Raw genomic sequence first — 14,323 nt, 5'->3', positions numbered from 1 at the left:
CTTCTGGGGAAATTCAGGGGCGAGCAGAAGGCTAGCTGCCAAACGTCCGCCCGCCCGCGGGAGAAAGCCCCCAGCTCTGAGCGAGGTGCGCGACCGCGCTGCGACCAAGAGCAGCGTGCAGGGCGACCGGGGCGGGCTGCTGAGGGAGCGGTCCGAGGTGCCGGTCTCCTGCACCCGCACCGATACGCCTTGCTAGGACCCAGGGCTGCTGTGCCCGCAAGAGGCCCCCAAAGCCTCTTAAGCCAATCTGACTCCCTGCCTGAGGTCTGCGTGCGCACCCCCAGCTCCTGCCCCCTCTCCTTCGTGGTGTAAATCCCATTTCTTTAAGGAGGGCAAACCAGCAGAGAGGTATTTTAGCACAGCTGGCCAAATAACCTCAAGCAGGAACAAAATCCTTCTAGCTCAGGGCAATTCATTCCTAAAGAAATACAATCTCCCCAGCATTGATGAGGCCTAAATGCCTGTTATGTGAGAAAAATATGATAATAATGTTGATTTATGATGCAGAGCCATTGTATTCAGCAACACAAATGCATTTTATAAAGTATTTAAATAAAATATGCTGCACAAAAGGCCTAGGCAGCGTGGAAATTCATTATAAATCCATTGCAGAGATGGCATCATGGAGAAAAAAAGAAAATAGGGACTCAGTTATTGGAGGGAACCTCATTCCCAACAAGGCTTTGCAAGTGAAAAAACAAACAAACAAAAAACCCCCCGCTACTTTCCCTGGCTTTTTTCTTAGCTGATTTGGAAGTAAACTCATTCCTCTTTCTTGTCTGCAAGAAAACCCCATTCCTCAGATACCAACTGTCCAACATCACTTTGACCAAGAATGCTTTTTGCTAGTCAACATAAAGCTCTGTTGCTTCTCAAGAAAAATGAACAGGGCTTTGACAGGGAAAGCCAATAAAATTTAAGATTGCACATGTATAGTGAGGATGGTTCTGTTAAAAAAAAATTAAAAAGGACGTCCATTAAAAACCACCACGAGCGCCCAGAAAACCAAATTGCAGGGCATATTAAAAAAAAAAACAAAAAACATGGCTCAGCATAAGGGCATTCATATGAAAAGGACATTTCTGCAGAAGAGTTTAAAAATTCATGCTTCACAAGCCATCAGCTAGTTGAGACAACATGCAAAGCTGTGCCCAACTGCCCATGTTTGTTTAAGACCACATGACCTGGTATAAGTTTTAATTAATCTTTATGAGGTGGGTAAATTGATAACCACTCAATAAAGTGGCAGCTGGCAAACAGACTTATCTCAATACACACACGCATGCGCACACGTACACACAAGCTTTTAACATAAATTTTACACACCAAAAACAAAATGGAAATTAAAAAAATGGAACTCCTTACTGTGGTACTAACCATCCTAGCGGATGGGGGATTTGTCCTACAGTGCCCGGTGATAACGGATAATAAGGAGATATATCTGGAGGATGTGGAGGCCTTGGAATTCCTAAGGAAGAGGAAAATAAAGTGGTTTTAGTATTGAGTCATGAAAATACAGAAATGTAAGTAAAAATCATATATGTTTCTCTATTGATAACTATTCTTTTTTATTACAATGCTCATGACTTTGCTTTGAGTTTCCAAAGGATGTTTCTCAGTCTTAGTTTACAAAGGGAGCCTGTTGGTATCTTGTTAAATGAGATTCAACCAGAAAAATTGATGCGATTCTCTCCTTGGTCATCTCTTCAACCAGAAATTATTATTTTATTATTTAGGTTAAGAATTTAGTAGTCTCAGCTAGAGGTTGGGTGTGACAGTGTGCTTAAATGCTCAACGGAAAGACAGCCTCTGTATCGAGTCCATGGTTATTTTGTTCTCAGAGTCACCAGGAACACAGGTCCTAACTATACTTTGACTGTGTGCTCAATAGCACGGCATTATTCCAAAGGAACCTCCAAAATGAGCTACCCAGTCAGTATAACTGCAAATGATTTCCACTTTTGAGGTGCATAAAAGATGTTTGGTTTTGCATCCGTACCCTTTCCCGAAACCAAGGAGCAGAGGGGAGAGAGTGCTGGAAATGGTGGGTGAAACTGGGGGGCTGAGGCAGAGGGTGCGTGGGGAGAGGAGAGCGAGCCCATCTGCCTTCGCTGAAATGGCGTAGCTCCTGTTCAGAGAGCAGAATTCAACTCCAGGTATCAGGCCTGAATCTTACATTCCTTACCTTTAGAGCAAGTAGGAATTACTCAGTTGAGCAAGGGTTACAGGACTGGGTCTTTCAAGTAACAAGCCAGAGCACAATAACATAATAGAAGCAAAATTAAAACAGAGAGCATTAAAAGGAAGGGGCACTGTATTCATGGCCAAAAACTATTTTCTTAAAGTCACTCAGGAAGCTTTTAATCTCTAAATTAAATCTCCTTGTGTGACATTTTCATGCAGACATTGCTTTTTCTCCATTACAAAAACCAAACAGATTAACTGGGCTTTAACCATACAGTGAGCTATTTGCACACTTGAAAGAATGTTCACAGAAGAAAAGTAAACAGTCTACAGACGTTAATCATATGTTTTACGATAACCATTTAAAAGCTATTCCCTGTACTACCATTATTTAAATGAGGGGTTGACTATGCCATTCACTCGCAATACCCAGGGATGGCTAGATGGATTCCTTTTAAGCCATGTGAAGTTAGCATTAAGTACAATTAAAAGGGGCCCCAACTGAAGCGTATGCAGTGAAAAACAGCTAATGTACTGCCTCATTCAAGGGCTGGAGCTTAGATAAATTATCTGCATGCGTTAGGGACAACACAAAGCTATTCTTTTGACAAACTCTTGACATGAATTCAGTTTCAGATGTACTTTCTAATTAACTAGCTGGGATTTGGATTAACAAAAACAAAAACACTGTCACTAAGAACTCAATGCAGCCTGAAGAAGGAAGATTGACACTGTTTGACTTCTCTGGGCCCTCAGGTTAAACAGGCACTCTTAAAAAGTTAGAATAACATGTAAATTCTATTCTGTAACACCAATAAATCTAGTCAGGGTTTTATACATTGCTCTACATTCAAGGCTGCCCTTCAGGCTGAACGGAGAGTTGGGTAGACTTACATTGGGGAAAAGAGTTGCAAGTATATAGCTGGAGTTAAGTAGTTAGGGCAGATGAAAATTCAACATTATAGGAGAAAAATGGCTGAACTCCTGACACAGAAACAATGGGATTTGGGGAATTAAAAGAGCTTCATTTTGAAACCGGTCATGACCCACCACCTTTAAAATTCCAGCTGCAATTTTTTAAGTGCAGATCACAGAACGTACATGTTTAACTCTCTGGGTCGTGCATGCAAACCAAGTCGTTAACAGATCCAGCTACTAGATGGAGTATCACGCTTGCAAAGAAACACACCTGCAAACGACCCCACGCATGCAATTCTGGTGTCACTACATAGAAGCTTTATGAAAATCCACCCAGTAGGTTTCCTTCTGAAGCCTAATTGGCTTGAAGAGAAACTATTTTGTCCAGATTCTTGCATGTGCTTTACATTTTACATGCCCCCTTTGGTGCTGTGGCATGGGAAACCCTTCCCCACCACACCCCTTCCCCGTAATATGCAAAATGGGAAGATCCACCCACCCACCCTCAAAACACAACACGAGTTCCCACCTACCTGTTTTTGGATCTACGTCGGCTGGTAAGTGTGGAGGAGGGTTTCCTGGTGTGAAGTGCTCATTGCTGTACGTGATAAGCGGCGTAAGAGGGTGTACATGGTGTGGGTGCTGCACAACTGGCACTTTGTTAGACTGTCAAGAGAAAAAAGGTTGATGGGGTTAGGAGAGCTGCAGACTCCCCCTTGTAGCACGAGGTACAACAAACAGAAAACAGCGTATCCGGATTTCGACATGATCCTCATACATTTCCAGATCCCTCCTTAGCATTCCCCCGCAGCTCCCCCTCCATCCCGCTTGAAACCTATTCACACACTTTCCCTGCACACGAGTTTCTTTAATCTTTTTGACCTCTTGTGCTCCTGTATGGAGCAGCAGCAATTTTAAAATTTTCTTCTTATTTTAGAATCTCGTCCTTGGCCCTCAGATGCAGGCGAACTCCTTCGGGAGAGGCCGACAGTCCCCCATTTAATTAGCCAGAGACCCAAACGCTCACTGACCTGAAGGTCTTTTCCTTTCCCCTTCCTGTCCCCACTTTCAGTTCTGCATTTTACTGTTCATTGCGAATACTCCAGATAAAAAGCCTTGTAGTGCTAGAGTATTCCCTTCATCAGCAAGCATTAAGCTGACAAGAGATCACCTGCATGTTTTATATATATATATATATATATCTTAGGAGAGCTGATTAATTATCAATTCATCAGAGAGCACTAATAAATGGAAACTGGGTACTGGTGAATTAGGCTACTAAAATATTCAGCTGTAAATATAATGTCAAAAACACACATAAAGCTCATTGAAATTAAAACTCTTGTGGGGAGAATAATCACGCAGATATCACGAGATTTTACTTGTCACATTCCTAGCTCTGGGGGAAAAAAATCTTTTTCTTAACAGCACAAGAAAAGAACGAACGAATGAATGAATGAAAGGAGAAGGCAGGCTGAACTGTAACTTACCCTTACAAGATCACAAAGAAAAAATTAAGCTGAAACAAGCGAACTGCTGGACCATTTACTGCAAGTAATCCAATTGCAAAAAACCCTATTCCCCATAGAGGATTTTCACTAAAATCCTACAACAGGGACATTTAACCAGATTAGGTACCAGCAAAGATAAAGAGGCTGGTATTAGATGATGAATGGATTAGAGTCAGGTTTCATTTTAGAATGTGTCTTCATTTCCTTTTATTACTTTAAGTAAGGAACAACTTGCATTAACATCAAGTAAAAGGAATCACATTAAAATAAAGTAGTGATGCCACAGCGGCACCCGAGAGCGCCACTGCAGCTCAGGGTCCGTCAGTGCTTTCCGGGCAGCCCCCATGCCTGGAGACGGCTACAGCTGCAAGCTGTCACGCCACAGCTCGCTCCCACCCGCGCCCCCAAACACACACACCTTCCCGGTGCGGACTTCAGCACGCTCTTATCTGATCTGGGTTTGAACGCTCTGAGCTTCCCTTAAAAGCATTTCAAAAATACTTCAGTTAGTCTTTGAGAATGAGTTTCTATACTGGGGGGAGGAAGAGGGAGAACAGACCAAGAGAAAGAAGAGAAATGTCAGCCTTCCCTCAAACAAACAAAAAACGTCCCTTCGCCGTTCTTTGGTGGAGGCATAACAGAGCTTCGGTTCTTACAGTCCTCTCCCCACGGCGGGAGATTCCCTGAGGCCAGCCCCTGCCACTCACTATCTGCGGTATGATCCATTTGCTGGCGTGCAGGTGTCTATTTGCCTTACCCATTCAACAATTTGCAAAAAAACGACGCATCAAAGAAGAAAGAGAAATGCCAGTGCTTATTCTTCCCACAACTTTTACCTTGTTTCTTTTTTCTTTTCTTTTCTTTTCTTTTTAACCCTTATACAGAAGGACCCATCCCTAATAACAAGCACTGGGCGCAGCAGAGTCCCACGTCAAACAGCCACGAACAGAGCATGGTTGAGACAGCCAAGACTATGAATCACAGCAGCACGTTGTGCTGGCTGGGCTGTAGGTCATAACTTCTGTCAGTTATACAACCAAGGACAAGCCTTGGCCACAAAGAACCATCGTGGTTTTACATCAGAGCAGCTACGGGGATTTAGCCCCTTAATCCAAAAAGCCAACAGAAATGCTCAGACCAAAAATCTATTTTCTTCCACGTCAACCACCTGAGCAGTCCAAAAGTACGGAAAGGTTTGGCAAGGGTATCACGTAACAAATCATATCACACACCATCCAAACCACTAGGCTGCTGTTCAGCACCACCCAACGTTGTATGCCAAATGACTGGTTGAAACTCTGGTTCCCCCCAAAAGATAGTTCCCAGTGGGGGATATTTTTGCTGGCTAAGAATCCTGTGAACTCCTGCTATTGAGCGACATGGAGTGTGGCTGGTGGCTGCTAGAGCTCTCTGCTCTCACAGTTGTTTTCACATTATTGCCAGAAACTCTCATCCCGATCCTGACAGGCTAACAGCATTAATGTCTGTCTTCCATGGAGAGCTTATTTTCGTAGAAATCAGAACTGGTTAGTTAAAAAAAAAAAAAAAAAGTGACAGAATAACATCAGAGGGGCAGACTTAAGCCAACAAACAAGAAACAACACTTGAGGGGAAAGCTGGACTTCGGTGTCTGTATCGCCAAAGACAGATATACCATAGGGAGTCACATGTAAGCTGTGGGAAACCACCTCCCACTGCTTTGATATACCAAGACCCCCCGCAAAACCTTGGTAAAATGGCACGAGTGCTAGATTATTAGGTATTTTACTTAACAGCTTTCAGGGAAAAGAAGAAAGAAAAAGACAAACAGAAATCAACAACCAAGAGTTTGAACCTTAGTCTGCAAACTTTTCCCCAGGTAAGTCATTTTTATTTGAGTGACCACCCTTAAGTCAAACAGACAATTCATATACAGGTATGATTTTTTTTTCCTGCTCTGATCATACTGGGGCAGGGGTGGGGGAGGAGGGAAATGTATTGAGGGAAAAGGGGAAACTACCATCTACACACTTAAGAATACTCTGTCCAAATCAGAGGAGTCCAGACCAGCGCCTCTGCAAATCCATCTGCACCTGTATGACTGTCCTCTGGCTAGGTTTGTATTCTATGTCATATTCTTTACTACACACCGAGAAAAGGGGACCTAGTTCGGAATAGCACACGCAATTTGGAAGTCGAGATAATTATGCATAATATGCTAAATAAGCTGGTCTTTAAAAGCAGCATTCCTGAAGTTAACAGCTTCCTTGGGAAAGAGAAACAGAAAGGGCTAGCTGGAAAAGAGCAGGATTAATCCTGCATATGCATCTACCTTTGAAGTCAATGGGAGTTCTGCCTGAGTAACGAGTGTGGTCCTAACCCCATCCACTGGCAGCGAAAGGTAAACTGCAGAAGCCATCAATAGGAGGAGACACCTCGTAGATGACCTTAGCCTTCCCCCTGCAAAAGGCCCTTTTCCAACATACACTTGCTAGTACTTTATCGAGGGCAGTTTTAAGCTAGAAGCCATTCCGAGATGCAGGAATTTCTCTGGCAACTTTTAAGAATTCCATTTATGGCTATGTCATACACGGAAAGTGGAGCTGTACTGGTATACGCAGATTAGCATCAGTGCATGTGGTAATAGGAAGAGAACAAGCAGAGATTTCTGTAGAGAATCACAGTATCTACAAAGTACCAAGTCATCTGCCGATAAATCACCCCTCTCTGCTGAAAGCTAGGGTCTCACATGCTAGGTTAGAGGGCACCGCAAAGAATTGCAGAAAAAACAACAGAAGTTTGCTTTTCTTGATAACACCTGCCTGAAGCAAACCAGAGGAAATTGTCCCCATAGGGACTCAACTACTAAATCTCTATATATGAATTTGAAATGGTTCTGGGAGTGCTTAAAACACAGCTGATTTTAAATAATGGAACTTTGGAATGAACCCTCCCCCAAATTTTGGGCCGACGAGACATTTGAGAGGGATACTGAGATGCATATAGCTTATGTTCTGGTAGGTGCCTTTAGGAAAAAACAAAAACAAGAAAAATATCTGAACTTTGGATTAAAACTGCAGGGGACTGTGTGTATAAATCACTGTGTATTAGTCTTTGTTGTATGGTAAGGACATTTCATTAACAGGATGAAAGATGCTTCTATGCATTTACAGCCCAATTTAATACACCCCACTGATGAATACTCCCCATTTATTGAAGAAGTTAATACATGCTGTATAAATCAATCGTTCCTAAGTCTCTGAAAGCAACCTAAGACTTGCATAAAATGAAACGGCATATTGTAGAATACACAAAGAGAAACCAGCCACAGGAAGAGTTTGCTACTGCCATTTCTGTTTGCAAATTCAGAGTTTGGGCTTTGGTAATACAAACATGATAGTAACTCGAAGTCAGAGAAAAATACAGAAACCAGTGGACCTGTCCTTGCTGGGTTAATGTAGCATTAGTAAAAGCAGGCATGCAAAAAACAGCGAAGCTAAGGAGGAGACAAAACCGTCCTGCCCTTGCAGGTCCTAAGCGGCCAAATCCCCCGGCGCGCGGCACGGCGCTCCGCAGGCCCGGCTCGGCCCGGCTCAGCCGCTAGCGACGGGGCAGGGACAAGGGAGGCTGCTCCCAGGAGCAACCCTAAACGCCGCACGCCCGTGAGCAGAGCTCCCGCCGCTGCGGCCCGGGGAGAGACCCCGGCGCTGGCCCGGGCGACCTCGCGAGCGCGCTCAGAGCGGCGAGGTCTGCTCGCCGGCCGGGGACAGCCGGTGGCCACCGCGGACCGCCAGCCCCGAGCTGCGCGGGGCGCGACGCGGCGAGGGGAGGACTGATCAGGCACTTGCGTCCCAGAGCCCCGAGCCTCCCGCCCGGCCTCCACTGCGGGCAACCTGGGCGCAGGGAAAGCTCGCCATTCCCCTTCAAACCTATTAACCAGGGCACAGCGGAAACAAATGGGGCTAGAGCTCCGCCTGTCTTTTTTTGCCACGTCCTCCTCTTCACTGTTCCCCTATTGCTTTCCCTTTCTGCGGAAGAAAGATGGGGCCTGAAAGTGCCTTTATGAGCCTAATACAATAAAACAAAAGCAGCACAGAGGAGGGTTTGTCAGCCTTTCCCCTCCTCCAGGGTGGGTGCAGAAGGTCCACAGTGGTCTTGAATTAGTAGGCCCTCCTGGAGTTGCTCCCCGGGCTAAGCAAAGGGTACCATTCAGTACCAGTTTACATTAAAAATAGGTGTATAACTTGCCTCCACGCATTTTCCAGATGGTGCTATTACAGCCATGCTGACTGTGGCCAGTGAAATGTTAACAGATGTTCCCGAGCCGCTCTGCAGCACCAAAGATGCTAGGAAGAGGGGATTTCTTTTCCCCCCCGAAAGGTTGATCTCTTCTCGGTGCTACCTAGCAATGCGCTCTCCCCCTTCTCCCGCAAAAATCCAGAAAACTAAGCTGCAAGCACAAGCGAATCCCAAAATATTGCCATATTTATCCTCCCGGGTCCAGCCAGGGTCACGGCCACCACAAAGCAGAGCACCTGTCACGAAGCGCCGCTGCGGGGTCGCACGCATCAGCAACACCTCTGGCTTTACCACCAAACTTGAGCAAGAACATAGCAAACCAACAAGCTTAGCTTCAAACACTCAGATTAACTGAAAAGCTAAAACCCACCAAACCCAGCAGCTGTCTGTAACTCAGCCCTCATCCCCTTCCCCAGCACAAAAATTCAATGCCAGTGATGAAGCGTTTCCTGAAAGAATAGAGATTTAATTTTACCCTGCTCCATTTAGCTAGTAGACTTGCAGTTTATCTTTTTTAAAGGATGTTTTCACACCTGACTAAGCATTTTTCCCCCGAAATCTACTTCCCCTTGCTCCATTATGGCTGATACAGTGGCCTGAGCCCTTTCACAGTTTAATGTAGCTGATTTCTGCCTAAGGTCCTGCCCTCAGCTAACTGCCTATTGTACCAGGAGACAAGGCCTCCATTGATAATCACAGCTCTCCCTGCTAAAAAAGGCTCGTTTTCTTCTTTCACACCAATGATGACAGGAGCACTGACAACCATGTGCTGGCACAATACCCCCCTAGCCGGGCCTTGACAAAAAAACCAGCCCCCCACAGCCCTTCCCTTCAAAAATAAAGTAAAATAAAATAAAAGCAGCACTTCTGCCTACTCCTAACCGCTTCGTCCCCCTCCCACCCCTGCAGCGGCCGCTGCCCAGGCGCGGGGAGCCGTTCCCGCGGGCGAGAGCCCACCTGCTCCGGCCACGAGCGCCCGCTTCCCGAAAGCCGGCTCCACGGCAGTCGCTCAGACAGACAACAAACCAGCCGCCTGGCTTGCAGCGCCCAGCAACTCATCCCAGAGAACAACCGTTTGCTTTCGCACTGTTATTTTTCGGTGCCCTCTGAACGCTGGAGCCTTATGCCACCGTGTTTGCCTTTTTCCGCATCCTTCGGGTGAGAGGCTGCACTGAGGGAAGGGGGTGGGGAAGAGGGTGTTGAAGACGTTCAGGAAATTTCCACTTAATTTTGCCAAAAGGCAATTACGTGAAATGATCTGGTGACAATTAGCGTATGCCAAATCCTCTGGCGTAAAAGGAAGGGAACTGGGGTTTAGCTATCTAATTACTGCCTGTTCGTTCTTATGCAGGAGAATTAAAAATGTTAGCAGCGAGACATTATGGTTAAGTGTGCTCACGCTTCGCTTTCAAAGCTGTTGTGGATGGTAATCTTACTGTTACAGTATTTTGACTTTTTGCTTGCTTTTGAGAAGTGTAAAAATAGTTTTTAACTACACGCTAAGTGCTACGTTCTTGGACGGCGTGGTGTTACTGTAATGTCAGGTCAGAGCCCAACAAGCACCTGTTCGGCCACAGCTGTACGTTTTGAGATCCTCCAAAACTGCTTTTAATCATGTTCATGCCAGTTAGGCTTTGCCTCGCTCATTTTCTTGATGCTTTACTGACGAAGAGGAAGCGCTCGGGCGCGTCTGTTCTGCCTGATCCGTGCAACGTTCGGACGCAGGAGCTACCCCGGCCGATGCGCCCACAAGCTGGGGCCTGAGCGCATCCAGCTACGCCTTACGCCGTGTCTCTGGGTTATAACTCATTTGATCAACAGGTGAACTTGCCCGTGAGAGAAGGAAAGGCAAGGAAGGTGCTCAGGCTCCTTACGTTTCAGGCACTGAGGTGCACAGAGCTATTTATTCTATTACAAAAAGGAGAGGTGGTGTTTTTTCCCCAACCTGACAAGTATTTTATGCCTTCTTCCCATACTTAAGGTAATTACTAGACAGATATTAACTCCTTTATAGCAGGCAAGCCTTCATTTGTGTAAAACACGGTTAAAAGCAGAAAGAGAGCATACATCGGACTATAACAAAAAAATACTACACTCCAAAATAGTAGTCATAAAATGTATCTTGTATATAAAAATACTAAGTAGAGAGACTGATGAAACTAAAACAGGTCTTCAGGAAATGATCCTTATCACAGAGGGGGTGGAGAGGGAAGAGATACAGAAAAATAACGCATGTGCTAAAATTCAGAAAAGATGGGAAGAAGGTAGAAGTGAATATAAGCAAAAAAGAGATTGTATGATTGCCCTGATAGTCCTTATTTTAATGTGCTTTGTATGAGTATCTGTTACCTCAATTTTACCTACTGTCTAGCATTCTGTAAAATGTCACATTATAAAGAGCTTTATTTCTTGCATATGAATCATATATTTCAGCACTAGACAGGCAGACACTGTAGGAGAAATAGCCGCACTGATTTTGTTAAGCTATCTGTTGACTTTTGTTTACAATAAGAACTTGAATGTAAGGCTGCTAAAAACCATAGAAAATTAACAAAAAATATCACGTATGACTAAATCCACCTGTATTTGGCTATTTCAGTAATGTCAGCACTATTAAAAAATGAATATGCATATCATACTTTAAAATAGGATGCCAAGTTTTCAGCACAGCTTTTAAAAATGCAGTATTCACGGATTATAGCGGATTGTGCTCAATACCAATATACAATATATGTATCAAATGTATATTAAATAGCCTAACAAATAAGGCTTTTTAAAAAATGTTTTCACTTTCAATCAATTTGTGTGCTCAAATGTTATGCATCACCACAAAACAATTGAGTGATACAATTAAATAAGTCCAAATCAATCATTTTTTAAATTAATTCAATATGAAGTCTCGCCCAAAATGTAACACTGAATGCACATCGAAATTTAAATGCCCTGCAAATATTTTAGAAGAAAAAGAACACACACAGATTTATACAGAGCTATCAGGCCTCTCGTCCTAAACCTCCACAAAAAGAACTCCTCTAAAGGCAAAACGCTTAAAAGATTTCAATCACTCATGATTTCAAATTTTCATCATTACATGACATTTCAGTCATGTAAAACCTGCGTATGCAACAATGTGCAGTGAAGGAAGAAAGATCTAAATAACTGTCATTTTAGATATTGACTAATATTATTATAAATCTCTACAGAAATTTATCACCTTCACGTTTTATACAAGAAAAGACATATAAATCAACTAAGCTATTCAGACAGGCAAAGGTTTCACCGATGCTGAAGTCACACAATTCCTCCTTCTCGATCTGGTGACCACATAAGCATAGGCAGAGGTTAAAAAAAAAAAGGAAAGCAGAAAAAGGCCACCCCCCCCCAAACCTCCTGTTAAAATGAGATACAGTCTGCAATTCTCAAATACATTTCCGTTTGTGTGTATAATGACAGGGAATGTACAGAATTGGTTGTCTGGTCGCTTTACTTTCAGTAATATGTATATTTCTCTCATAAGGACAGGAGAGAAAAAGTCTCCTGGCCTTCTGATTATGAGTACAGAAACACTGTACCAAGACACACACTATCTCATATTTATCATAATTCAGTATTATTTTTCATATTCCTTTAGCACTGGATGAAAGCATTTTTATGTGGTGTCCCTAAAATTTTAATCTTTCACATTAGGACTGAGCTTTCTGAAGAATTCAGAAAATTTAACTGAGAGTCAACCAAACACAGGACCAAAAGCACCCAATTACAGATTAGTACCCACTATTTTCACTAATTTCCCCCCCAAAAGTAAAAAAACCCTCATTGTTTATGACAAGAATTGAACCACATCATTTCCAAAAACCCTTAATTGCAACCTATTGCGCCCTGCTACAAACCAACTTTTTCTCCTAAAAAAACCATTTTCACCTTCATGGCTACAGAGTTAAGGAAATAACGCACTGAAGTGAGGAAAGCTTTGAAGTGGCCCCCTCCGCCCCCAAAGGAGAGAAAGAAAGACAGAGTGATGTCACGTTCACTGTGCGAAGGCAGTGCTGCGAATATAACATACGGCTAATGCACGCGCGCACGCTTCTCCCTTGCTGTTAACCATTGTTCAGCATCTGTAAATCAGAACCTGAAACCTGCTGCAGGAGGCTGCGAATTCTGCCCCCAGCCTGAGCACTCCCTCATCCCGCCCTGGAAGGGCCAGCGAATTTCTTCCCCCCCCTTCCCAAAAACCAAAACCACAGATCAGGCAGAGGAAGGAAAAAGAGGAGGAGTGCGACAACTCTGCTGTATTGCACTGTTCAGTGTAGACAAAACCTTGCTTCGCAGCTTCTCGCAACTATTATAAATTTAAAGCGTCATCGAAAAGTCACACTTCGCCCTAATAAAAAAGACAATAACCGTAAAATAAATAAATAAAAGTAGCGTCGCTAACAAAGGTCACAGCTAGAGATGAGAGATGCCAGCTTGATTTTTTTTTTTTTTGATTCCACACACTAGGAAAGAAGGAGAGTGAGGAGGGAGAGAGGGAGAGAGGGAGAGGGAGAAGTCACAGAAGAAGTTCAATGGTCAAGACGGAAAGCGCGCACACAGAAAGTGCTACTCACCCAGCAATTCAAATTGAGATGCCAGCAGCCGAACTGCTGGAAGAGAGAGAACCCAGAGGCAAGCGCTCCTCCTTTACCACTCAAATCTTCCATTCCCACTAAAATTGCATCCCTCGGGTACATAACAGCTTTGTCTTTCCTTCTCTTAACCTCAAAAACTTTTTTCTTTACTGTCTAGATGCCAATTGAGCTGGCTTTGTATTATTTTCCTTGCAGCTTTTCTCTCTCTCTTTTTCTTTCCCCACTCCCCCCCCTTCACTTAAAGTACTGGAAAAGCTGTCTTAAAAGATCAAGATGTCTCCAGTTTTTTGGCCTGGTGCTTTCTGAATGCTCAAAATCCACTGTCATGTTGGCTGTGAGAAGTGCCTTATTTCTAAATTGTCTGCTGCAGTTATCAAAATTTAGAGAAGCCTGCTCTCTTTTCTAGTATATCACTTTACCATCCTTTCAGCGAGCGGGGAGAGGACTTTTCCCCCCGCGCAGGTATGTCTGCTGAGAACGGCTAAAAGCAGTTACCTTGGAAATCAGTGACAGTGCTACTAGCAGGCAGGTTGCACAGGTATGAGTGAGCGCGGCGAGGAAAGGAAACGGCGGCCGGCCGTGAGGGAGCGGGAGCGGCTCAGTGTGGCAAGCAGTCACTTTATCTGCGAGATTGTCAAATCCCTCAAAACAAATTTCTTAGGGGGAGAGCTGTAAGAAAAGTGTATTTTCTTGTCACTGTGACACAGAGGCGACTTTTGGCAGACCTTTACCGTTAGCTCTGGTCCCCCCCCCCGCCCCCGTTTTCCCTTAGTGGTATTTAACATTTCTGCAAAGCACCGAGCC

The 14,323-nt window shown here is 44.1% G+C and overlaps 1 protein-coding gene across 12 annotated transcripts in view; it reads right to left on the bottom strand.

The window, feature by feature from the left end:
• The window catches only part of TCF7L2 (transcription factor 7 like 2), a 184,843-nt gene that overhangs the window by 24,735 nt on the left and 145,785 nt on the right, over positions 1 to 14,323 (bottom strand). For all 12 annotated transcript variants that reach the window (XM_067300250.1, XM_067300254.1, XM_067300251.1 and 9 more), the window contains exons 5-6: positions 3,636 to 3,768; positions 1,366 to 1,468 (exon numbers count right to left, since the gene is read on the bottom strand). In XM_067300250.1, coding sequence (XP_067156351.1) covers positions 1,366 to 1,468; positions 3,636 to 3,768 — 236 coding nt within the window. The remainder of the gene's footprint in view (positions 1 to 1,365; positions 1,469 to 3,635; positions 3,769 to 14,323) is intronic.

This window comes from Apteryx mantelli, chromosome 7 (assembly GCF_036417845.1).
Source record: "Apteryx mantelli isolate bAptMan1 chromosome 7, bAptMan1.hap1, whole genome shotgun sequence".
Taxonomy (NCBI): Eukaryota; Metazoa; Chordata; class Aves; order Apterygiformes; family Apterygidae; genus Apteryx; species Apteryx mantelli.
Note: the sequence above shows the minus strand (reverse complement) of the source record. Positions and strands in the feature narration are given on the sequence as shown.